Source organism: Hypanus sabinus, chromosome 11, assembly GCF_030144855.1.
Source record: "Hypanus sabinus isolate sHypSab1 chromosome 11, sHypSab1.hap1, whole genome shotgun sequence".
Taxonomy (NCBI): Eukaryota; Metazoa; Chordata; class Chondrichthyes; order Myliobatiformes; family Dasyatidae; genus Hypanus; species Hypanus sabinus.
Genome location: NC_082716.1, coordinates 39,808,142 through 39,834,286, shown reverse-complemented (window position 1 = coordinate 39,834,286; position 26,145 = coordinate 39,808,142). Strand labels below are relative to the sequence as shown.

Here is a 26,145-nt window from a genome sequence, read left to right as displayed (position 1 = left end):
TTTTTGCTGTCTATGTTATTAAGTGGAAAGGTGGGTTTGTGAGTTTGCAGATGATACAAAGATTGGTGGTGCTTTTTATCGTGTAGAAGGTTGTTGCAGCTTACAATGAAACACTGGCAGAATGCAGAGTTGTGCTGAGAAGTTGCAGATAGACTTCAATTTGGAAAAGTGTGAAGATAAACTTGTAGGCAGAGTACAAGTTTAATGGCACGATTCTCAGCAGTGTGGTGGATCTTGTGGTCCAAGTCTAGAGATCTCAAATTTGTTTGAGCAAGTTGATAGGGTGGTTAAGAGGGTGTCTGGTGTGTTGGCCTTCATTGGTCAGGGGACTGAGTTCAAGAGCAATGAGGTCATGTTGCAGCTCCAGAACCCTGTATTTGGCGTATTGTGTTCAGCTCTGGACACTTTATGATAGCAGCATGCAAACTATCCTTAAGCCTGGTATTTTCAAACTTTTGTGTCATTTGCCCAATGGAAAGGGGAAAAGAGATAGTGAACAGGTGTGAGGATCTTTGATTCCTTTGAGGGGAAAGGGAAGGGTATATTGAGTCAATGGAGGAGAGGTTGTGTTTCCAAGATGGACAAAGCTCTGCAATTTCGTAAAGGCTTTGGTACAGCAGTTGCCATACCAAGCTGTAATCTATCTGAATAGGAATCTTTCTATGGTGTATCTGAAAATCAGAGTGGGTCAACGGGCAATTGTCAGTTTTTCTTAGCCTTCTGAGGAAGTAGAAGTGCTGTTGTATTTCTAACTTTCACATATGCCATCTCCTCGGCATTTCTCTTATCAGCCTTCTGTTGCCTTGAAAAGGAGGCCAAAGTTAAAAATAATCTTAAGATTCCTGAGTCCTGATGAGTTTTTAATAAACTCTTAATTTACTATCTGTGGGTTCAATTTCCTTGACACAAATAATTAAATGGAAAAATTAAAATTCTAAGTACCAGTACATCTGTGGAAAATTCATACATAAGAACTTTGGTTTGTTTAGTTCTGTACTTTTCTTCACCAGCAAAGGGCAGTTTAGATTGATGAACGTGAACCAATATGCTGGCCTGTGGTATAGTAGCATCCACACTGGACTTCGAGGCAAGTGGTCCTGGGTTCAAATCTGGCTGGCTCATGCATGCTTTCCATCTGTGCTGGGTTGAGTGTCAAGCTAGCAACTCAGCCTCATAAAAAAACAGACAAAAAATGCTAAAGAAATGGCAAGGTTGAAGCCCAATGTGTCACAAGGCATGGAAAGGAACGCCAATATGGACCAATAGAATCATCAAAACCAAGATTTTTCTTTGAAACAGGTAGCCTAAGTCTATCTGACAAGATATAATGAAGAAAATATTATAAAGGTGGTATGTCCAGTCATTAATATTTGACAGGACATGGCCTAGGCAGCCAATGAAGAACTGAGCATGCAGATTATTCCATGCCTACAGCAGTCACAACAAGCTTAATGGGTAGTGTCAGTGAATATTGGTGCCAGAATATTGTAGACAGCTTCTGCAGTAAGAGAAGGAAGAAGTATCATTGTCATTAGCTGACTTGATGAGACTATATTTGGCCCAAGTCGATGATCTAAAGAACTATTGTACACAGCAACTATCGGGTATATTGGGAATGTGAATTAAGTAATTTAAGTGATTTGTAATTATGCTAAGAGCGCTGATAGCAATTGTACAAAGTACCTTGTTAAAGAATGGTATTGTTTATCTTCCATACATAGCAAAGTTGAGCTGCTGTAAGACAAAGAGAAGTTGCCAAGCTACCATCTCTCACTGTAGCAATGGTTCAAACAGTTTGCTGACATCCTGTCAAATTTTGTTAAAGCAATAATGACAAGGTTTCATATTTGGTGTCTTTTGCTCATTTTAATATACAGTCTCCACTTTTTTATTCGTCATTCATATCAATTCCAGAGGAAATTGCCAGATATAACGGCTGTTGGTGAGGAACTAATGAGGAACACGTTCCCAAACTCCTCTACCCCAGATCCATTCAAATTGGACAGAAAATTCTGTCTCCTTCTGTTAACTGAGGTCCTGAATGTTATATTGTAAACAATGAAATTTGATGCATCTAGAACCTTGTCTCATCCGATGCGTTCCCCTGTTTACTTTGTTTCAAGGCATCAGCAACTAAAGTACTTTCTGAATGTTTCCATATTAAATACTATTTGTTCAAGTGAGGAATGAAGGATTTGGATGAAAGAATCCCAAGCTTTTTCTTGGTGCAAGCTATCTAGAGTCTGACATAGCTGAGAACCACTTTGGTCCAATGCAGATGTCATAGCGGAAAGTTAAAACTGGAGATTCAACAATTTTTTACATTCATATAAAAACTAGATTTCTGAATCATAGTTTCTTCTTACAGTACACTGAAACTACTCTACCTTCAGAATGGTGGAAATGATCCTGCTATACTTGCCCAGATGAATGGCCTTCAGACAGAGGCTCAACTTCTGGAGAAGTCTATTCGACAACCGAAAGAGAAAAAGAAAAGTCAGTAAAATTTGTCAGATTTATAGAATCCATCTGTTTTTGGAATAATGAATGTTGCAGTTGAAATGATATTTGTCCTGCCTAACAGGATCTATTATGTTCTTGAATACAGAACATGAGCCACCTCATAAGTCACTGGATGCTGAGCTCCTGGCTGTGGAACTTGAGAACCAGCTCCTGGAAGATGAAATACTAAAACTTAAATTTCAAAGAGAAAGGAGGAAGCCTGTTGATGGTAGGTCTTTGGCTGTCAGAAATGGGGCTCATGCATACTACATGAGTAATTTACCATAATGTACTTGAGTAACTATGGAGATCATCCTACTATTTAGAGGATTTCTGATCTAAGTAAGCAATTATTGGTAAAGTGCTTAGTAAATTTGCAATTTTCATTAAACTAAGAGGAGCTTGATATAGCACTGAGGAAGAAGTTCTTAAGTTTTGAAAAAGTATAGAGAAAATTACAAGGATGTTGCTGGGATTTGCGTACCTGAGTTATAGGGAAAGGTTAAATCTGTTAGGACTTTTTAGAATGTTGCTTTATTTTTACATAGCGACACAGCTTGGTATCAGGCCCTTCTGGCCCAATGAGCCTGAGCCATCATATTACACCATGTGACCAACTAACTTTCAAACCCATGTATCTTTGGAATATGGGAGGAAACGTAAGCACCTGGAGGAAACCCATGTGGTTGTGGGAAGAACACACAAACTCCTTACAGACATTGTGGAGAATTGAACCCAGGTCACAGACACTGAAACAGCTAACTGTTGCGCTACCGTGCCACGCCCCACCTTTTTTCCTTGGAGCAGAGAAGAACAGGGAAAGAATTGACAGAGGTATTTAACATTATGAGGGGATAGATGGGGGTAAATGCAAACAGGCTTTTTCCCACTGAGGTTGGGTGAGGTTAGAACTAGAGGTCATAGGTTAAGGTGAAAGATGATATATTTTAAGGGAACCTGGAGGGCAACTTCACTCAGGGTGGAGCAAGTGTGGAATGAGCTGCCAGTGGAAGTGGGTTCAATTGCAACATTTAAGAGAAATTTGGATAAATACATGGATGGAAGGGAGGTTGCTGGGACGAGGCAGAGTAACAGTTCAACAGCCAAAGGCCCTGTTTCTGTGCTGTAGTGCTCTATGACTCTAAATTCTCTCTCCTGTAATTATGAAATTAACATCTTCCTGGCTGCAAGGCTCATACTGGAATAATTTGGTGACTTTGAAACTAATTCAGAGTAGTCAGGGTGACGAAGGTTGAAGGACTGTTTGACAACAAGGACAAGGCAGATTGCTTCTGAATCTGACCATACGATCAACCTTGTAATTTATTGACACGTTACTTTCAAATGGTAAAGTGGCTTTGTTACACCACCATTTATTAAGAAAAAAAACAGAAGATAAAATTAATATCTGTATTTATTAGTATCTGTGTTCAGACCTGGAAGACAATAAAGTTCATAAATGCAAGAGGAGAAACTATTTCTGAACTTCATTTAGAACTAGGTTGTAACACAAGCGGAGAAGTTGTAGTGGGAATAGGAAAGGATGTCCAACAGGTTCCATACTGTCAAAGTTAACCAGAGAACAATTTTCCTAATTTCCTTCTAATTAATTCTCTGTAGAGGAGACTGCACCTTAACAGGAATTATAATATATATGCATGAACTACTTTTTCACCCGAAACGAATGGGGTTTTAAAAAAAGACTCCATGTAGTTGTCTTAAAGTCACACCAGCAAAAGCTGACATGCTGAAGGATGAATAAATGTGAACCAAAAGAAGAAAAATAAATGCAAGATGGGTTTTTAATTATAGAGAACAGAATAATTAGCAAAGCAGAGATCTATTGTTGTTCCTCTGAGGGTATAGATTGTATCTGAGGATAAATGTTAGTTGAAGAAATGTCAAAGTATTTTTGAATGACCAGCGTTCTTCGTCCAGAGTTTTAATTATGTTGAGGTCAAAATACCAGAATGAGCTATACTCAATTTAAAATGTGTTTTAAGTAAATTTATGTATGTGTATCTACTCAATTATTTTTAATGAAATTTGCTCTACATACTGTAAGCATCCCAATAGATTTTTGAATAACAATTTTGCATTATTGAAATATAGTTGCACCTGTGTCCTTCAAAGAACAGACTCCTTCCAGTTAAGCTCAGTTGTGATGTAACAAGGCTAGACCATTAATTGATTGTTCTACCTCTTCTTTGATGTGGATTCCATTGTTTCTTCTTGCTAATTTATGCATGTGCTGTGCATTAAGTTGCAGCTAATTATAATATTTTAAAGTTGCTGTATTTTTCAATCCTAAAGCATGAAAATACATCTACTTTGAAGAAATGAGAAATATATCCATCCTAACATTTCTGGCAGTGAAGTTTGTTGAAATCATATCTCTTGTTGTATTTTTTACAAATATTAAATAAAGTATTTCAGAATGGAAAAAGTTGTTTGTTGTTAATAACCTAATATTAAGTATTTTTTAAAAAACAGCTAAGGAACAAATATTGAGAAAGGATCGATCTTTTTATAAACATAGTTCTCGCTACAGAGTCATGCAACCATTTCCATAATCACATTTATTTAAAACTACTTCTTCGCTCACTAAACATGAGTGACATATTGCTTATTGTCATCTTGGTTTGAGATTTTCATTCTCTGGAATAGAGAAGCTATCATATTCAAGCCAGTATACAGTGATTTATAAAATCATTTAATTTCAAAGTTCAAAAAGAATTATCGAAGTACATATACGTCACCATATACAACCCTGAGATTCATTTTCTTTTGGGCATATTCAGTAAATCCAATAACCATTATAGAGTCAATGAAAAATTGCACCAACATGGTGTAGAACCAGTGTGCAATAGACAACAGACTATGGAAACACAAAAATAAATAATAACAAATAAGCAATGAATATCAAGAGTATGTGACGAAGAATCTTTGAAAACTGAGACCATGGGTTGTGGGAACGTTTCAGTGAAGTTATCCCCTTTGGTTCAAGAGCTAATGATTAACGGGTAAAAACTGTTCTTGACCCTGGTGGCGTGAGTCCTGAGGCTCCTGTACCACCTTTGTGATGGCAGCAGTGAGAAGAGAGCATGACCTGGGAAGTGAGGGTCGCTAATGATGGATGCTGTTTTCCTGCACAATGGTCCATGTAAATGTGCTCATTGGTGGGGAGGGCATTATGTGATTGACTGGGCTGTATCACCCACCTTTTGTAAGATTTTTGATTCAAGGGCATTGGTGTTTTCATGCCAGGCTGTGATGCAGCCAGTCAATATACTGTCCACCACACATCTATAGAAGTTTGTCAAAGGTTTAGATGTCATGCTGAATCTTTGTAAATTCTGAAGGAAGTAGAGGTGTTGCTGTACTTTCTCTGTATTTGTATTTAGGAGATGGGCCCAGGACAGATCCTCTGCAATGGAAACACAGAAGAATTTAAAGTGGTTGACTCTCTCCATCTCTGATCCCTCATTCCTCATGGACCTCTGGTTTCCTCCTCCTGGTCAGTAATGAGCTCCTTGGTCTTCCTGACATTGGGTAAGAGGTTGTTGTTTGGGCACCACTCAGATTTTCAATCCCCCTCCTACATGCTGATTTGTCACCAGCTTTGTTCAGCCTGCGATAGTGATGTTGTCAGCCAACTTGAATATAGCATTGGAACTGTACTTGGCCACACAGTCATTAGTGTAAAGTGGGTAGAGCAGGGACTATGTAAACATCCTTGTGGTGCACCCGTGCTGATGGAGATTGTGGACAGGATGTTGTCACCAAACTGAGCTGATTGGGGCCTGCAGGTGAGGAAATCACGGATACAATTGCAGAAGGAGATATTGAGGCCAAGGTCTTGAAGCATATCGATTAGCTTTGAGGGGTTGGCAGTATTGAATGCTGAGCAGTAGTCAATAAAGAGGATGCTGATGATTTCTTTGCTGACCAGATGTTCCAGGGTTGTGAAGAGCCAATGAGGTGGTATCTGCTGTTGTCCTGTTGTGCTGGTAGGCAAATTGGAGCAGATCCAAGTCACTTCTCAGGTAGGAGTTGATATCTTGCATCAACCTCTCAAAGCACCTCATCACTGTAGTGCTACTGGATGACAGTCATTGAGGCAGATTGCCCCATTCTTCTTAGGCACTGATGTTATTGAAGTCTGCTTGAAGCAGGTGAACACCTCAGACTGCCAAAATGAGAAGTTAAAGTTATCATTGAACACACCAGCCAGTTGATCAACACAGGTCTTTAGTACTTGGCTAGGAATTCCATCTGGGCCGGATGTTTTCCATAAGTTCACCCTCCTGAAGGATGCTCGCACTTTGGCCTCAGAGACTGAAATCACAGAATCACTGGGGGCTGTGGGAAGCTGGTGTTGGTTCCTCCATGTTTTGACAGTCAAAGTGAGCATAAAGGACATTTAGGCAATCTGGAAGTGAAGCCCAGTTGTTGCCAATGCTGCTTGATTTTACTTTATTGTGAGGTGATAGCATTCAAGCCCTGTCACAATTGTTGAGCATCTTTCATTGATTCAAATTTAGTCCAGAATTGCCACTTCACCCTTGAGGTGGCTTTCCAGAGATCATACGTGGACTTCTTGTAACTGTCTTGGTCACCAGACTTGAATGCCTATGATTTCAGACTGGTGAAGAATTTCAGCACAAAACATCAACTGTTTACTCTCACCAACTAACCTGGTGAGTTCCTCCAGCGTTTTGTGTGTTATTTATTATCATTGATATGTGTTGTGAAATTTGTTGTTTTGCAGCAGCAAGACATAAAAACTATAAATTACAATAAGAAATATACAATCAGTGGCCACTTTATTAAGCACCTTCTCTACCTAATAAAGTGGCCACTGATTGTACATTTGTTGTCTTCTGCTGCTGCTGCTGCCCATTCACTGCAAGGTCTGATGTGTTGTGTATTCAGGGATACTCTTCTGAATATCACTGTTGTAACGTGTGGTTATTTGAGTTATTGTCATCTTCCTGACTGCTTGAACCAGTCTGGCCATTCTTCTCTGACCTCTCTCATTAACAAGGTATTTTCACCCACAGTACCAGTGACCCAGGTTCAATTCCCATTTCTGCCTGTAAGAAGTTTGGACATTCTCCCTGTGTTAGGTTCCCTTCGGGTGCTCCAATTTCCTCCCACAGTCCATAGATGTTGGTAAGTTAATTGGTCTTTGTAAATTGTCCCATGATCAGGCTAGGACTAAATTGGGGGTTGCTGGGCAGCACAGCTCGATGGGCTGGAAGAGCATATTCCACATTACATTTCAATAAATAAATTAATGCCGCTCGCTGGATGATTTTTGTATCTCACACCATTCTCTGTAAATTCTCAAGACAGTTGTACATGAAAATCCCAGGAGATCAGTAGTTTTTTGAGATGCTCGATCCACTCCATCTGGCACCAACAAATATTCATGGGTAAAGTCACTTAGACCATATTTCTTCCCCATTGTGGTGTTTGGGCTGAAAAACAACTGAACCTTTTGATCAATTCTGTATGCCTTTATGCATTGAGTTGTTATATATGTAAAATTATAACTATATAAAATTATATATATATTTTATATAATTTTATATAAAAACTATATAAAATTATAATTATATATATGTTCCTTAGATTCAGGATCAGTTCCTGAAGATTGGAGAGTGGCTAATGTTATCCCACTTTTCAAGAAGGGAGAGAAGGAGAAAATGGAGAACTATTGCCCTGTTAGCATAACGTCAGTCATGGGGAAGATGCTTGAGTCCATTATTAAGGACGAAATAGTGGCACATCTTGATGGCAGAAATAGGATTAGGCCAAGCCAGCATGGATTTACCAAGGGCAAATCATGCTTGACTAATCTGTTGGAGTTTTTTGAGGGTGTAACAAGGATGTTAGACGAGGGTAAGCCAGTGGATGTTGTGTACCTAGATTTTCAGAAGGCATTCGATAAGGTGCCACATAGGAGATTGGTGAGTAAAATCAGAGCTCATGGCATTGGGGGCAGGGTTCCAACATGGATAGAAAACTGGTTGGCAGATAGAAAGCAAAGGGTAGCAGTGAATGGGTGTTTCTCGGACTGGCTGGAGGTGACTAGTGGGGTACCACAGGGCTCTGTATTGGGACAACAGCTCTTTACGATTTATGTCAACGATTTAGATGAGGGCATCGAAAACTATATCAGCAAGTTTGCTGACGGTACTAAACTGGGTGGCAGTGTGACATGCGAAGAGGATGTTAGGAGAATACAGGGAGATTTGGATAGGCTGGGTGAGTGGGCAGATACTTGGCAGATGTCATTCAATGTGAATAAATGTGAAGTTATCCACTTTGGAAGCAGGAAAGAGAGGGCAGAGTATTGTCTGAACGGTGTAGAGTTAGGTAAGGGAGAAATGCAAAGAGACCTAGGAGTCCTAGTTCACCAGTCAATGAAGGTGAATGAGCAAGTGCAACAGGCAGTGAAGAGGGCAAATGGAATGTTGGCCTTTGTTACAAGGGGAATTGAGTACAAGAGCAAGGATGTCCTTTTGCATTTGTACAGGGCCCTGGTGAGACCACACCTGGAATATTGTGTACAGTTTTGGTCTCCAGGTTTAAGGAAGGACATTCTGGCAATTGAGGAAGTGCAGCGTAGATTCACTAGGTTGATTCCTGGGATGGCAGGGCTGTCTTACGCAGAGAGATTGGAGAGATTGGGCTTCTACATGCTGGAATTGAGGAGATTGAGAGGGGATCTGATTGAAACGTTTAAGATAATTAAAGGATTTGATAGGATTGAGGCAGGAAATATGTTCCAGATGTTGGGAGAGTCCAGTACCAGAGGGCATGGATTGAGAATAAGAGGTCAGTTATTTAAAACAGAGTTGAGAAAGAGCTTCTTCTCCCAGAGAGTTGTGGAGGTGTGGAATGCACTGCCTCGGAAGACGGTGGAGGCCAATTCTCTGGATGCTTTCAAGAAGGAGCTAGATAGATATCTGATGGATAGGGGAATCAAGGGATATGGGGACAAGGCAGGGACTGGGTATTGATAGTGAATGATCAGCCATGATCTCAGAATGGCGGTGCAGAATCGAGGGGCTGAATGGTCTACTTCTGCACCTATTGTCTATTGTCTATTGTCTAAAATTAAATAAGTAGAGCAAAAAGAGAGAAAAATAGTGGGGTAGCATTCATGAGTTGGATCATTGTCATTTACAAATCTGATGGCTGAGAGAAAAAAGCTGTTCCTAAAGCACTGAGTGTGTCTCTTTAGGCTTCTGTACTTGCTCCTTCATGGCAGCAATGAGAAGATTCATTTTATCTCTTGTAAAGCCATAATTGCATCAGTGCTACTGACATCTCTTAACCAGACAGTCTCGACTTTAAGACTGTGCCTAAACAGTCCAATATCTAACTAAGTGATTTGTACAATTTATAGTCCTTTTATGTGATTTGATGCTGATATTTAACTGTCATTTAACTTTTTAATAGTTATCACTTTAAATTATAATCTTTAAATGTAATGTGATTTACAAAATCGTTTTGTGGAAAATGGGCTGGAATTATCTAAGTGTGACTCATCTGAAGTTAGTTGCTTGCAAAGACAGTGAATTAATCACCAGTTGCTACAGATCATTGTCGATCCAAACTGCGGGACCTTATGGATGTCAAGATGTGTGATTCCTGTGCACTGTGCCTCCAGCCATTGTTAGCAATTAGTCTTCCACATCTAGTGCAGGAAGGTATTCTTCTGTTCTGATGATCCCAAGTTATTCAGCAGTGCCTGTGGCAGGAGCAGTAGTTGTACATCTCTAAATATATATTGGCTTAGCAGCTAGTACTGCTTCCCAGGTTTGCTTGGCATTCCACAATTGAGTTGTAACAGCTGGCTCCAATTCGTAACTCACCTTATTCAAAGGTCATGCTCCATGAGTTGTCCATGTTTTCCCCATGAGCACTTGTCCTTCCATAATAATCATGCTCCAAAACTTTAGTGGCTCATGAACTGCAGAAACATCTTCCCATGAGATAAGCAGCCTTCGACCATCTTGTTTCAAGTTATTTGTGACAATTATAATCAATGTTTCTTGCGGCAATGCATTTCTAGGTGCTAATAATCCAAAATTTGTTGACACGAGGTATAATGTAAAACTTAAGAACAGAAATTCATGGCTTTACTAGTGGCTTCTTAACATCATCAAAATTACAACTAGGTATATCTTCTATGTGCCTATCACAGGAGGTCAAATCTTAAATTATTCATTTAATATTAAATGACCATTTAAAAGGAATGTTGATTGAAGCACCGAAAAACTGGAAGGCACCAATCAGGCATAGTTCATTCATAATTGGTGTGAGGGCACAATTATAAAACACAAAAGGTGGCTATTTGGCCCACCGTACCTTTGGCAGGTCTTCAAAAGACACATACAATTGATTACACTCTGCCTGGTTATTCATTGTAGACTATTACATTTTACCTGTTTATGTATATTTCTCTTTAACTTTTGACAGTTAATATTTCCACCAACCCTGCAGAAAGCATTACATTTTTATAGGCTTTTCAAATATGGTGATGAGAACAGAGATAAGTCCAAAATCAGGATGTGTAAATGCTGTAATACCTATAAAATGTGTCAGTAATTCCATTATAATTGATCTGAAACAAAATCACACATTCCATTTCATCTGAATCCTGTATTGTGACAGTGTGCCTATTTCTAAAAAATAATTAAAGCTGTTTTCTTTCTGATTGACCAGTCAATTCATGTCTTTTGTACTTTTGAGTTTGTTCAAAGCATTTTGTATTGTTGGCTTAGACAGAATTTATCAGAATCAAGTTTATTATCACAATCATTGTTTTGTGGCAGCATTACTGTGTAATGCATGAAATTACTGTAAATTGCAATAAGAGTATATAAAAAAAGTGATACAGAAAGAGAACAAAAGAGTAAGGTAATGTTTATGGCTCACAGACCATTCAGAAATCTGATGGCAGAGGGGAAGAATTTATTGTGTACCCTCAGGCTCCTTTACCTCCTCCCTGATGGTAGTAATAAGAAGAGGGCATGTCCTGAATGGTGAGGGTTGTTCATAATTGAAGCCACCTTCCTTTCTTTCTCAATCTTTTTTATTAAGTTTTGAATTGAGGCATTTTCTTTTAAAGATGTCCTCAATGGTGTGGAAGATAGCATTAGGACAAGGATTTACAGTGACATTAGGACAAGGACTGTTTGGATGGAAAACAGTTTCTTCCCTCATGCTGTGAGACTACTTGTCACCACCTAGGTCTCATCATTATGAAATGCCAGTAGTGTTATACTCTACTTTTTGATTATTGTTGCAAATGAACCTTATGCTAAATGTAAGTATTCTGGAATATGTTTTATTACTTGTTAATTTCTTTGTGGTAATATTACTTTATGTGTTGTGTGTGAGTTATAAGTGCTGTGTTGTGTTCCTTGTTGTTTAATTTGGCGACATGCATATGTATGATTGAGTGACAGTAAACCTGAACTGAACATGATGGAGCTCACTGAGATTGCAATATTCTGCAGCTTTTTCTAATTCTTTGCAGTTCCAACTCCATACCAGGCAGTGATGCAACTGTTCAGAATGCTCTCCACCGTGCATCTGTTGAAATTTACTCGTTCCTTCAGTGCCATATCCAATCTTCTCAAACTCCTCAAGAAGTAGCCGCTGGCATGACTTCCTTGCGATAGCATCAATGTGTTAAGCCCAGGATACATCCTTTAACATGTTGCCACCCAAGAACATGAAGCTGCTCATCCTTTCCACTGCTGGTCCCTTGTGAGGACTGTTGTGTGTTCTCCCAATATTCCCTTCCTGAAGTCAACAATCATTGTAACATTTATCATTGCAAGTAATTTATGTCTTTATCCACCATTAGACTAAACAATTTCAAAATGCATTCATTCTCAATAATTTGCATTTTCTTTGTTGCATTGTTATTGACTTGCTCTTTTTTCTCCACAGATGGCAGCATGTGCTTAAAAAAATTTGGTGCTCATAGTGTTAGTTTGGTGTTAAGGCTCATTATTCCATTCAAGGGAACAATCATCAAACAAGGCTTAAAGTTAACTGAAAAATGTTAATACTAATCTTGGATATCCAAAGTGAAGAGATGCTTGTGGATATTATTTTCATTTTAATAAATACCAAGATACTAACAAATGGTCATATCTTTGTGTTTTACTGACTATAAATCCACCCCTTTGTAAAGTGATCCAGTATTTGTGTATGAGTAGGACAATAGAAATGCAAGTCGGCATTATAGAAAATTTGCTGAGGGAAGTAGATACTATCTGAGCAGTAAAGGTATCTCTTGATTTATTGCAGAACTGGAAAAGGAGGTACAGGAGATGCAGCGCGAACACATAAACAAAATGAGTGACCTACAAGGAGAAATTGAGATGCTAAAAAATGAAACACACAGAATGCAAAGAAGATTGAGGTCACCTCATCATATGCCTCAGCCTCCACTTCCTCCACCACCACCTCCTCCTCCTCCTCCTCCCCCCCAACTAGGTCCAAACCAACATGCTTGGGTTCCACATCTGGTAAGAACATTTCTTTCCTGTACCAGTTACAAAACTGATTGTTTTTATAGAAAAAGATTTAAGATTTCACCTTTTAAACTATTTCTAATAGGATTGGCTGGTGTGCTTGATATGAAAGTGTCACTATAGTTTAAGTAAATTTATTTAGGAATTGTTGAATGGGATTGATTAAACATTTAATTTGGACTTGTTGAGAATAATTATATAAAAGCCGATTTTCATAAAGCATTTGTCATGAATTCCACATGGTTGCTGATTTGTTATTTCAACTTCATGGTAAAAAGCTATGTAACTTATAAATATATGTAAAATTGTATTCATGGTCATGCGTCGCACAGCTGGCATATACTTTTCTTGAAATATATCTCCTGTGACACAAATCAATTTAAATTCACACAAAATGCTGCAGGAACTCAGCAGGCCAGGCAGCATCTAGGGACAAGAGTACAGTCGATGTTCCGGGCCAGAACCCTTTTTGGGTTTCAGGCTCTTGGCCTGAAATGTCAACAGTATTCTTTTCCATCGACGTTGCCTGGCCCCCTGACTTCCTCCAGCATTTTGTGTGTGTTGCTTAGATTTCCAGCATTTGCAGATTGTCTCTTGTTTGTGAATCAATTTAAATTCAGTCTGGAATGATTGGAGGAAATTATCCTTTTTGCTTCATGTTTTAAAAAAAATAAAATTAAAATTTATCAGTGTATTGCCAAGATTGATATTATAGTCTGTCATTTTTATCCTTTTCCACCATTTACTAAGCCATGTTAGAGGGCATCCATTCTCTTATAGCTTGCATTTTCTTCTCTGCATTTTGGTGAACTTGGCATTTCTCTACTTCAATGGGACATGATATCATATACCATATATAAAAAAATGACTTTATTACTCAAATTAGTAGTAAGTTTTCGGTTAAGGTTCCTGATGCAGTCAGGGGGCACATCACCAAACTAGTCTGAAAAATAACTGGAAATATGTTGATACTGGTATTGCAGATCCAAACTGAATCTTTGCATCTTTCAGAATGAGTGTCTCACACTTTGAACTGTCTCAAAACATAATCATCCTGATATGTGCTGATTAACTATTTTAAAGGGCACCACGAGACCTCAAACGCCTCTGATTGCCAAGCATTTCCTGGATCCTACTGATGCGTTGGGGCCTGCACCCTATGATCCAGTGTAAGTACTTATAGATTATAAACAATTGAATCTGTCTGTCAACTATGACAGGTTCTCTGCAAGCGCTTGATGCACAATTGTCCATTGAGCTAATGTTTTCCAGTTTCTGATGATCATTTCCTCAAGAAATTCAATTTTCACTTTTGTGATATGCTGTGGTTCTCACCAGATGCTGAGTATAATTTTTTTTTCCTGTGAGTATTATCTTTATTTTCCAAAGCACTGAACTATTTTAAAAGGCATCTATTTCCTCTTTAATACTATACCATAAAACATAGGAGCAGAATTAGGTCATTCAACCCATCGAGCTTGCTCTGCCATTCCATCATGATTGATTTATTGTACGTCTCAAACCCATATTCCTGCCTTTTCCCTGTAACCTTTGACACTCTTCTAATCAAGAGCCAACCTATCAACCTCCGCTTTAAATGCACCCAATCATTTGGCCTCCACCACAGTCTGTGGCAATAATTTCCACAGCTTCTTCACTCTCTGGCTAAAGAAACTCCTCCTTATCTCTGTTCTAAAGGGACATCCTTGTAGTCTGAGGCTGTTACCTCTGGTCCTAGATTCTTCCACAACTAGAAACATCCTCTCTGCATCCAATCTGTCTAGGCCTTTCAATATTCAGTATGTTTCAATAAGATCCCTCCTTATTCTTCTAAGCTCCAGTGAATACAGGCCCAGAGCTTTCAGATGCACCTCATATGTTAACCCTTTTATTTCTGGGATTATTTGCATGAAGCGCTTCTGAATTCTCTGCAATGTCAGCACATTGTTTCTTGGATATGGAACTCAAATCAGCTTACAATACTCCAAACAATGCTTAAAGCCTCAGCATTACATCCTTCCTTTTATATTCTAGTCCTCTCAAAATGAATGCTAACATTATATTTGCCTTTCGTACTACTGATTCAACCTGCAAGTTCGCCTTTAGGCAATCTTGCACTAGATCTCCCAAGACCCTTTGCTCTTCTGATTTCTGAATTCACTCTCCATTTAGAACATAGACTATGCCTTTATTCCTTCTACAAAAGTGCATGATCATGCACGACACTGTATTCCATTGCTGACTTTTTTTGTCCATTCTCCTAATCTGTCCAAGTCGCTCTGCAGATTTGTATCATCTGCAAACTTGGTCAAAAATCAACAATTCTATCATACAGACCATTAACATATCACATGTTAAGTAGTGGAACCAACACTGACTCCTGCTGAACACCAACCGATGAAGGCCCTCTTTATTTCCACTCTTTCACTCCTGCCAGTCAGTCAGTCTTCTGCCCATGTTAACATCTTTACTGTAATACCATGAGCTCTTATCTTGTTTAGCAGCCTCATGTGTGGCACCTTGTTAAAGACCTTCTGAAAATTCAAGTACACAACGCCCATTGACTCTCCTTTATCTATCCTGCCTGCTATTTCCTCAAAGAACGTAATAATGAGTTGCACGTTTTTCTTTGCATTGTTGTTGACTCGCTGTTTCAGCTCTACGTGATGCAGCTTTGAAGCTTCTAATGTTTTAGCCCACTCTCCTTTGGCATTTGCTGTACCTCTCAGGATAGAATCCACTGTTTCTTAATAGGGAGAGGAAAGCTATGTTACTAAATGTCTGCATGCAAGCTTTTCAGGCATCCAGTGGCATAAACAAATGTGAAGCAAAAGAAAAATACTTAGAATTTGTAGTGAATTTGCTGTAGGGGCAAGGAAAGAGAAAAACTAATGAAATGTCTAAACAGAGTTGTTAATCTCATCCAAGGATTCACATCAGATGGACTCCATGAAAGTGTTTGTTTTATGCTTGTACTAGTTATAGTTCTATCCTAAATATTGTCTGTATAGCCCTGTGCATAAGTGCAAACCATTCATCAGAGAAGCTCCAGTTTTGAAATTATATTAAAATGACAACGCCATCCAATTGAAATGATACTTTGCCACTCCTTAATATTGTAATGATGACTTTTTTTATTTTGTTGGCTTCAACCCAAAAGCCAGCACTTGTATTGTTAATTACCTTTCATATTTGATCAGTAAAAGAAATAATGGCCTTATTTATATCATATGGTACAAAATCATTTCCAATTTATAAAAAAAAACAGAAGTTTTGGATAATCTCCACCATTCAGTTACCGAAGGTAATCCATTCAGGTGCAGTGCATGGTTACTTTTGCATTTGTCTTTATTAGTTCTATAACTTGTCCTTTCTGTGATATTTACCTAATATAATGTTTGTGTCAAATTGATGTCTTTAATTTTAGGGCAGGTTTTGTAGTTTTCTATGATTTCCTTCTTGGCCTTGACCCAACCTATCGGCTCATCCGCCTTGTTACTGGTTTGTACAATAATGGACAGGAGATGGGGAAACCATCAGCCTTGCCTCCTGTGTGCTGTGAAATGGGAAATGGGCCTCACTACATGTCTGAAGGACTCAAGGGCAACTTTGGAATTTTATCTGCAAGGCAACCAGTACCAAGGTAAAAGTGATTCAACAGGTATCTTGTGTGACCAAGGTAGTCTGTTTATATTGTGCGTGACTTGTCCTAAAATTAAATTGTTGAAATGGAATATACCTAATATAGGGTTGTGACAGGAGCTGACCAGAATTCAGTTCTGATATACGGATTTAACTTTACAGATTGATATATTTCTTTTCTGTTTACCTTATTTCTAGAAATAGTTTAAAGAATGAAATTTGTACATAAAGTATTAGTGCTGTTGAATGAAATTTTTCAAACCAGATCTAGTTCTCATTTTTACAATTTAAATACAGTCTGAAGTTCCTCCTATAGAGCCAATGAAGTTTATCATTAACTCCTGTCAACTTAAGGATCTTTTACCTTCTGATTTACAATGTCTTCCAATCGCCTTGACTTAAATTACAAACAAGCCACATCAGAAATGACGGGGTTATTGAGGTATATAAAATTGAGAAGTACAGGAAAGGCAGATTCATATCAGAGGTAGATTATACTAGAGAACACAGGTTTGGGGTAAATGAAAGTGACTCAGAGGGATCTAAATGGGACCACCTTCACTCGGTGATAAGTGGCCTTATTAAGATTAGGGGGCCTTTCCGGCCAGCAGCCGATAACTGGTGGTGTTCCTTAAGGGTCATTATTGGGACCTCTTCTTTTCACGTTATATGAACTTTTGGCTTGTAGCCGGGTTTGCTAATGGTATGAATATAGGTGGAGGGACAGGTAGTGTTGAGGAAGCAGAGAGCCTGCAGAAGGACTTAGACAGATTGGGAGAATGGGCAAAGAAATGACAGATGGAATATAGTGTCAGGAAGTGTATGGTCATACACTTTGGTAGAAGGAATAAAGGAATAAATTATCTAAGTGGAGAGAAAATTCAAAAATCAAAGTGAAAAAGACTTGTGAATTCTTGTGCAGGATTCCTTAACTTGCATGTTGAGTCAGTGGTAAGGAAGGCAAATGCAATGCTAGAATTTCATTTCCAGAGGACTAGAATATAAAAGCAAGGATGTAATTCTGAGGCAAACACAGTAAACACTGGAAACAACAGATCAGGCAGCATCTGAGGAGAGAGAAACAATTGACATTTCAGATCAAGAATCCTTCACTAGAAGTGGAAAAGAAAAATGTATTCTGAGTTGCAAAGCAGATAGGAATATAGAGAGCAAAGGGGAAATGTCTGTGTGAGAATACACAGTAAAATGTTTAAAGAAACAGTTCAAAATTTGGCAGTTAGTGACAATAGAGAGAAAGGAACCATTTGAAGAGGAAAGGGGCCACCATATCTGTGGTGGAAAATAAAGTTAAAAAGAACAGGAGGTTACCTTGAAGTTATTAAATTTGGCAATGTGCCAAGATGGAAAAAGAAATGCTGCTTTTGGAGTTTACATTCAGCATCATTCACACTATAAAGGAGGTCAGTGCTCCAAAAATGTAAATATAATCTTAGCTCAAGGAGCAGCAACTGAACTATCACCTCTAATACTTCATGGCATTAAAGAATTGATACTGATTTTAAAAAATTCAGGTAAGTTCTCCTTTTTTCCCCCTCTCTTAATGGACATGGCTGTACTCTGCTACTTCAATTTATTTATTTTGATTCTATCTCTAAAAGGTGTTTGTTTTAGGGATGTGATTATCCTGACAACTTTGGTCTGTACACTATCAAAGACATTCTGTCAATCCTCACCATGCTCACACTTTTTGTAGCAATGCATTCTTGTCACCTTTTCAGTTCTGATGAAGGGTGCTTGATCAAAAACATCAAATTCCTATTGCTCCATCAGCATTAATGCTGCCTGAGCTGCTGAGAGTTCCATCATCTTCTGTGTTTTGGAAAAGATCATAAGTCCTTTATCTTTTTTCTGCTTTCTTTGTGTATGTTAACAGAGTGCGCCCTGCCTTTGGAATCTCTCTGGTATTTGAGCTCCAAGCAGCTGGAGGCTTTGATCCGTATGGGCTGGAAATTCAGCGGCTGGTTTCCAGAGGCTGGGCAAAGATAGATATATTTGATAATCACAACCAAGTTATCAGTGGCCGATGGAAAGTTCCAATACGATCTCTACCAGTAAACCCATCCCTCAATACTAGCCAACTCAATGGAATTCCTCAGGTACATTCAGGTGATATTTTGATTTCAAAACAAAAAAAGCACAACAGTTTTTTTTAAGATCTATTCCCATTAGTATTCATGCTGCTGCAGATTTAAGGCTGATGATTTAAAAATACTTTTAAATGCACAAGCTCTTTCAATCCATCTTTGCAATGTACCTTTTCCTCTTGGTTTCATCTCGTATCTTTGCACTTCCTTGTGAACCCCAAAAACTCTGCCTCAATGTAACTATTCTAATATTGTATATCCTGAAATGCTGAATTTAGTAACAAAGTTGTAACTTCCTTGGGGGCCCCCCAAAGAGGCATTACAAAATTATTAGCAGTTTCCACCAGGGTAAGTCTGTAGCTGATGAGTTTCAATGTGGCTGGGACTTATACACATGTACAGTTGAATGCTGAGGTTTATAACCTACAGATCAGTGGATGAAGCTACATTTATCTCAATACGGTGTCCAGCAGTGGATCTCAGTTTTGCTAAGTATTATTCTGGGTAATCAGTTGCCTGATCCAGGCACAGTGGCAGGCTCTCCCCTCTCCGGTGGCGTCGCAGAGCAATCTTCAGCGATCAAAGGCAGGTAGCCGGTGTTCACTTTCTGGATTCACCTCGATGTTTTAATCTCCCTCATTGCCTTAATCGGCAAATGATGGAAGCTTTAATTGGCAAAATGGAGTCAAATATCAGCTTGCGTCCCATCCCACAGCCTGCCGGCCATGAGGTTTGCACATGCTACCTCTGCCTCCCGGAATCCTCTCGGAGACTGTGGAGCGCTGAAGCACCCAAATGATCTCCAAACTTCTGCATTTGCCTCAATATTTCAACCTCCCTTGTTTCTTTATTCGGTGAATAATGGAAGCTTTAATTGGGGAAATGGAATTGAATATGCTCGCGCCTTGTCGCTGGTAACTCCATGCAATGAGCCAAATCCAACACAATGCAACGTATATTCCCAGTCACTTTAGGAATCATTCATAATTGTCAGAATTTATTTTGCTTTTATTTTACTGATACATTGCAGTTCAAGAACCTCAATTTTTACCCTAACCTAAAAACACAGGACAATTTACAATGACTCATTTAACTTACCCGATACATCTTTGGACTGTGGGAGGAAGCCAGAACACGTGGGGAAAACACATGCATTTCACAGGGAGCACGTACAGATTCCTTACAGATGACACCAAAACTGAATTCTGAACTCCAGCACCCCAAGCAGTAATAGCATTACGCTAATCGCTATGCTACTGTGGCACCCTAAGTTAAGAAGTTTATAAGTTACAGGTGTTTCCTTGAAGATTGGGATAGTGAGAAGAGAAGTTGTGTATTGCTTTGTGCATATTTAGATAGCAAAGTAATGCAACATACAGATTTTGTGTTTTTAGGAAAGCTCAGCAGAAACAAACTATTTCCAGTCTTCAGTAAATGTTTATTTGTATGCATTTGCTTAGGTTGGCAGTGCTGAGCTCTATCTGAGATTGGTAAATGCACGTGATGCTGAAGTGCAGTCAATGGCCAGTATTGATCCCCACAGTACATCCATGTATCAATATCCGCCTTTGGTAAGTTTTACTGCAAATAGAATTTGATCTTCCAAGGCAGCTATAGCAGAAATTGATACTATTCCTGAGTAAGAAAAGCATTCAGGCAAATTGAGCTGGAATCTGATGCAAGGTTTCAACCCAAAACATTGATAATTCTTCTCCTCTGACAGCTGCTGTTCTGCTGATTTCCTCCAGCAGACCGTTTGTCAAGCTGGAAACACATTCTAGTTGTGTGGTAGATAAAGCCTCTTTCTTTACAAAAAGAACTGCAAGTCTCTCAGAAGATCTAGTGTTCAGTTCTAGTTTATTCTAAGCTGATAGAAAAATTGATACATTGATGAAGTTTATATATCTGTAAAAAAAAAAGCTGATTTATGTAGTGTTACCAGATCTGTAGATTATATGAAGGATAATAGTTGTTTCTATTTATAGGTGGCTGGCCGTTCTGCTGAAAATCTGCCTCCTCCTCAATACCTCTCTTATCACACTTCTCCAGCTCATTATCACCCTCTCACTTCTCACACTGGTCATGTTGACCTCCCTCCCAACGATGGACACAGTGACCGCCGCAAATCCAATCAAAGGTGAGAGTGAGAAAGTAAGATTGACCCTTTCTTTGACTCCTCTTGGTGGGCTGTCACGATCTGAACTCACCATTGTTAAGCCCGAAAAGATTTACATTAATGAAGTAAAAATAACTTGTAAAAAGATCATTTTCATGATTATTACAAATAAAGTTTTCTCATATGAGATGACCTCATTCAAAGCAGAATCAAATGTTGTATTTATAGTGGAAAATGTGTTCATCAGGTTTGTAGAATCTCATTGCATTTTATTTAACAAGACACTATATAATGATGTCAGCTCAGAAAGTACTTTTACCTTGTTTTTGAAATTCAGTTCAGTTAAACAACTGTGAAAGATCTCATCATGTTTGCTGCTGATATATTGTTCTAATCCTAGTTTTAATAAAAATTATTTTCTATAAAAATGTTTTAATTGAATCAAATCTTTGTGTTATGATTGAATCCACTGTTTTGTTTTGGAGTTGTGAAGTAAAAAGTACTGAGAGTTTCAATAGGGCAGGCAACATTGCAGATCAATAACCTTTTATTGGTTTCCATCAATTGGTTCAAATGCTTCAATTTAATATCAGAGAATGTATACAGTATGCAGCCTGAAATGGTTGCTCTTCACAGAGGCATACATGAAACAAAAACCCCAAAGAATGAATGATAGTGATATCAGAACCCCAAAGATCCCCCCTCCACACACAAGAAGCAGCAGAATCATTGACCCACTTGCGCCAATCCCCCACCATGCAAGCAATGGCAAAAGCCCCAAAGAGACCTTGATCTAGAGACCATCAAAAACTCAGAACTTCAGTATCTCAAACAGGCTCTCTGACACCAGTGGGGAAAGCGAGATTGCTCCTGCAACAACAAGAGCAGGATGCCCGCAGCTGATTGTTACGATCTTCTGCCTCGCTTCTCCAAGCCCCCTGACTAAGGGACCAACAGGCTCTCACCCTGAATCGAGAGTGAGAGGGATCGCTCGAGTGCAGGGCCTCCTTCCAACAGCAGCACTCACTGCCTGCTTCCCCGATGTTTCAGTCAGGGAAGTCGGCAAGGATCCGGATTGTCTGCAGGCCACCCCTGACAGTGCATGTCTTCAAATATCAAAACTCAAGGCTGCATGGCCGGTACGAAAACTCACTGCTTGCAGAGAACCATAGTTTGAGCTGCAGCTGTAGATCATGGACCAACTGAATCCCAGCCAAACTGAAAAGAAAAGCAAGACATGAGAAAGGAAGGATAAGCTGTTTCGGGAACAGTCTGGAAGAAGTTGCCTGGGTCTACATAAACCTCTTATGCCATCTTTCCTAGCTCCTCCCACTGCCAATCAGTCGTTATACTGTTTAATTTGCTGAGTATTTGTAGTATTTTCAGTTTTAAATTGATCTTCTTGTATATACGTTCCAACTGGAACTGAGGAGTCACAAGTACATTTGGATCAACCTTGCACCATACTCAATGTGACCTTTTCAGTATGTTTCATTCTTTTGTTACATGTCAATGAGGAGGGAAGACCTGCACACCAGGTTCCAAAAGTTGTCTCACTAATGCCGAGCATATTTTTTCCAAGGGGCCTATACTTTTCTAATCAATCTTCATGCTAATTTTTAATTATGGTGACACTCAGTTTTCTTAGAATACCATCATTACCATCATTCTAATCTTATTTTTTATTGTTTATTGTTATTAAGATACAGCACAGAATAGGCACTTCTTCCCCTTTGGGCCACGCTGCCCAGCAATCTCCCATTTTAATCCTATCCTAATCACAGGACAATTTACAATGACAAATTAACCTACCAACCAGTATGCCTTTGGATTGTGGGAGAAAACTGGAGCACCTGGAGGAGACCGCCATGGTCACAGGGAGAACATACAAACTCCTACAGACAGCGGCGGGAATTGAACCCATGTCACTGGTACTGTAAAGCGTTGTACTAATCATTATGCTACCGGGACCCCCTACAAATTTCTGACCATTGAAAAGGAAACCTATATTTTCTACCAAAGTGGATGTCTTCAATTTTTGTTTGCTATACACTACCTTTCATGTGCTACATCTCTGCCTATTCACTTATCTGTTCATATCCCCCAGAAGCCTCCTCTATTCTCCACTCAGCGTCAGTTAGAAATCAACTTTGTGTCTTCAAATGTGGATAAATGGCCCTTGGTATCTTCATACAAATAAGTGCTTTGAAGGTTGTGAACCTCCAACAACACCAATTTAACCCTAATAACCAATTAACCTACCTGGTAGGTCTTTGAACTGTGGGAGGAAATTATAGCACTCAGAGAAAACACATGCATTCCATGGGGTGTATGTACAGAGACCCCTTACAGAAGATGCCTGAATTGAACTGTGAGCTCCAACACCCTGAGCTGTAATAGCATTGTACTAAACACTGTGGTACTGTGGCATCCTTACAAGGGCCAGGCAAAATTGACTCCAAGCTCTTAGTCCTGGTACTCAGCACCTTTCTTTACAACACCTCTGCCACAATTACCCTCAGGACTGGTGCCCCACTAGGCTGCATCCTCAGCCCTCTACTCTCTCGCTTTGTATGCCCAGATTCCACACATACAAATTTGCAGATGATACTGCTGTTGCGGTCTGTATCTCAGATAATGGTGAGTCAGACTGGAAGGAGGTGGAGATCCTAGTATCATGGTGTCATGATAGCTTTTCCGTCAATGTCAGCAGAGGCATGGTAGGAGGGCAGTGCACGTGCTGCTGTTTACATCAGTGTTGCTGAGGTTTAGAGGGCTGAGAACTTCAAGATCCTTGGGAGGAGCATCAGCAATATCCTGTTCTGGTACAACCATATTGAGGCCACAGCCAAGAAAACTCACCAATGCTTTTACTTCCTCAGGAGGCTAAAGAAATTTGGCATGTTCCCTTTGACCCTCACCAGATTTTACTGATGCAGCAGAGAAAGCATCCTACCTGGGAGCATTACAGTTCGGTGTAACCACTGCTCTACTCATAACTATAAGAAATTGCAAGGAGTTGTGGGCATAGTTCAGCACCTCATGGAAATCGGCCTCCTCTCCATGGACCCTGTCTACATTCCTGCTATCCTGGCAAAGCTGCAGGCATAATTAAATGCCCCACCAACACTTAGCATTCTCTTCCCACTCCCCAGCCCCATCAGGCAGAAGATACAGACGCCTGAAATCGTATACCACCAGGCTCAAGGACAGCTTCTATCCCCTTGTTATGTAGCTATTAAACTGTTCCCAAATACAACGAGATGAACTCTTGACTTCACAAGCTAGCTTATTATGAACTTGCCCTTCATCTACCTTCAATGCACTTGCTCTTTATCTGTGACACTTTATTTTGCATTCTGTTATTTTTTCACCTTGTACTATTTCAATGCACTGTTGTAATGATCTGTATGAACATTCAAGACAAAATTTTCACTATACTATGTGACAATAATAAGACAATTTATCCTAAACCTAGAAATTATTGTATTCATTTCATTAATCAAATCTCAACCTACATCTATATATTACTCCTTGTCCCCAACCTCTAATTGTTAAATTTTACATCAGACTGCAAAAAAGGGCTTGCAACTCTGCCAAGATATTTACTCTAGTCACTCGTCTGATATCCCCTCTCCCAAATCTTTGATACGTACTACCAGAAAGGACAAGGCAGTGGGAATGTAGGCAGTTGTTGGTTCCTCTCCATCTTCATTCTGGTTTTGAAATTTATTGTTATTTCTTTGTTTCTGAGAGTAATTCCTAGAGCTGCTTATGCAAAAGTACAAAAGAACCTTCAGCAGAAGGTCTGCAGTAGTTCAGGGAAGTCTCAGCCTGAAATGTCGCCTGTACTCTTTTTCATAATTGCTGCCTGGCCTGCTGAGTTCCTCCAGCATTTTGTGTCCGTTGCTTGGATCTCCAGCCTCTGCAGATTTTCTCTTGTTTATCATTGGCAATGTATTTCCATAAATAAATATTCAGCTGAAAATATTATTTAAACACAATTCATCCTATTTTTGGAAGGCAAATCTGACACATACTTTCCGATTCCATCTTAGCGGCAAATTCGTGGATGAATTCCCAAGTGGATTTACAAATTCCCTAATGCGACTCTTGACATATAACCATATAACAATTACAGCACGGAAACAAGCCATCTCGGCCCTTCTAGTCCATGCCGAATGCTTACTCTCACCTAATCCCACTGACCCACACTCAGCCCATAACCCTCCATTCCTTTCCTGTCCATATACCTACCCAATTTTACTTTAAATGACAATACCGAACCTGCCTCTACCACTTCTACTGGAAGCTCGTGGAAGCAGCTACCACTCTCTGAGTAAAGAAATTCCCCCTCGTGTTACCCTTAAACTTTTGCCCCCTAACTCTCAACTCATATCCTCTTGTTTGAATCTCCCCTACTCTCAATGGATAAAGCGTATCCATGTTATCTCTATCTATCCCCCTCATAATTTTAAATATCTCTATCAAGTCTCCCCTCAACCTTCTATGCTCCAAAGAATAAAGACCTAACTTGTTCAACCTTTCCCTGTAACTTAGGTGCTGAAACCCAAGTAACATCTAGTAAATATTACATCATCATGATGTAACATCATGACTGTGCAGAAGATTTGACTTAACAGCAAAGTTGCAGAGATTTTCTTGATTCTCATTAAGGGGATGAGGGTTCTATTTTATTTCAACATTATGGCAATTAAATTGCTCTTGCATTTACTATACACCATTGTGCTGCAGTGTGTTTATCAGCAGGAATCCTTCATGTCAGATGGCAAGTCAGCACCAACATTGATAGGAAGAATTACTCAAAAGCCAATTTAATTGGGAGCCTTTCTAATGACTTAAGGGAGAGAAGAGAATGGAGTGAAAAGGATCAGAGTGTACAAACATGAAATGGAATCTGCAGGCAAGTGAGAGAGTTGTCCCAAACCCGACTTCCCTTTTTACAGCTGTCGAGCTGTGTCAAGAGGAATCCCCTTTACCAGGTCTTCAATCTAAGTCCCCTTAACTTCCCAAGAAGAATTCCTTGGGTATGGCAGATAAACAGTTGCATTATCATCATTAGGGATAAATCACTCCGGTGAGAAGCTGATGGTACCCATCATAATGAAGGTTTGATCTTAATGAGGGACAATTTTTCAGAATAGCTCCAAAACACTGTTGTATGTGAGTAGCAAAGGCCATAAAAGTCCAA

The 26,145-nt window shown here is 39.3% G+C and overlaps 1 protein-coding gene across 5 annotated transcripts in view; it reads left to right on the top strand.

The window, feature by feature from the left end:
• The window catches only part of ccdc17 (coiled-coil domain containing 17), a 116,026-nt gene that overhangs the window by 41,807 nt on the left and 48,074 nt on the right, over positions 1-26,145 (top strand). For all 5 annotated transcript variants that reach the window (XM_059984181.1, XM_059984183.1, XM_059984182.1 and 2 more), the window contains 8 exons: positions 2,369-2,496; positions 2,609-2,731; positions 12,844-13,064; positions 14,154-14,239; positions 16,498-16,713; positions 18,607-18,829; positions 20,278-20,388; positions 20,803-20,954. In XM_059984181.1, coding sequence (XP_059840164.1) covers positions 2,369-2,496; positions 2,609-2,731; positions 12,844-13,064; positions 14,154-14,239; positions 16,498-16,713; positions 18,607-18,829; positions 20,278-20,388; positions 20,803-20,954 — 1,260 coding nt within the window. The remainder of the gene's footprint in view (positions 1-2,368; positions 2,497-2,608; positions 2,732-12,843; positions 13,065-14,153; positions 14,240-16,497; positions 16,714-18,606; positions 18,830-20,277; positions 20,389-20,802; positions 20,955-26,145) is intronic.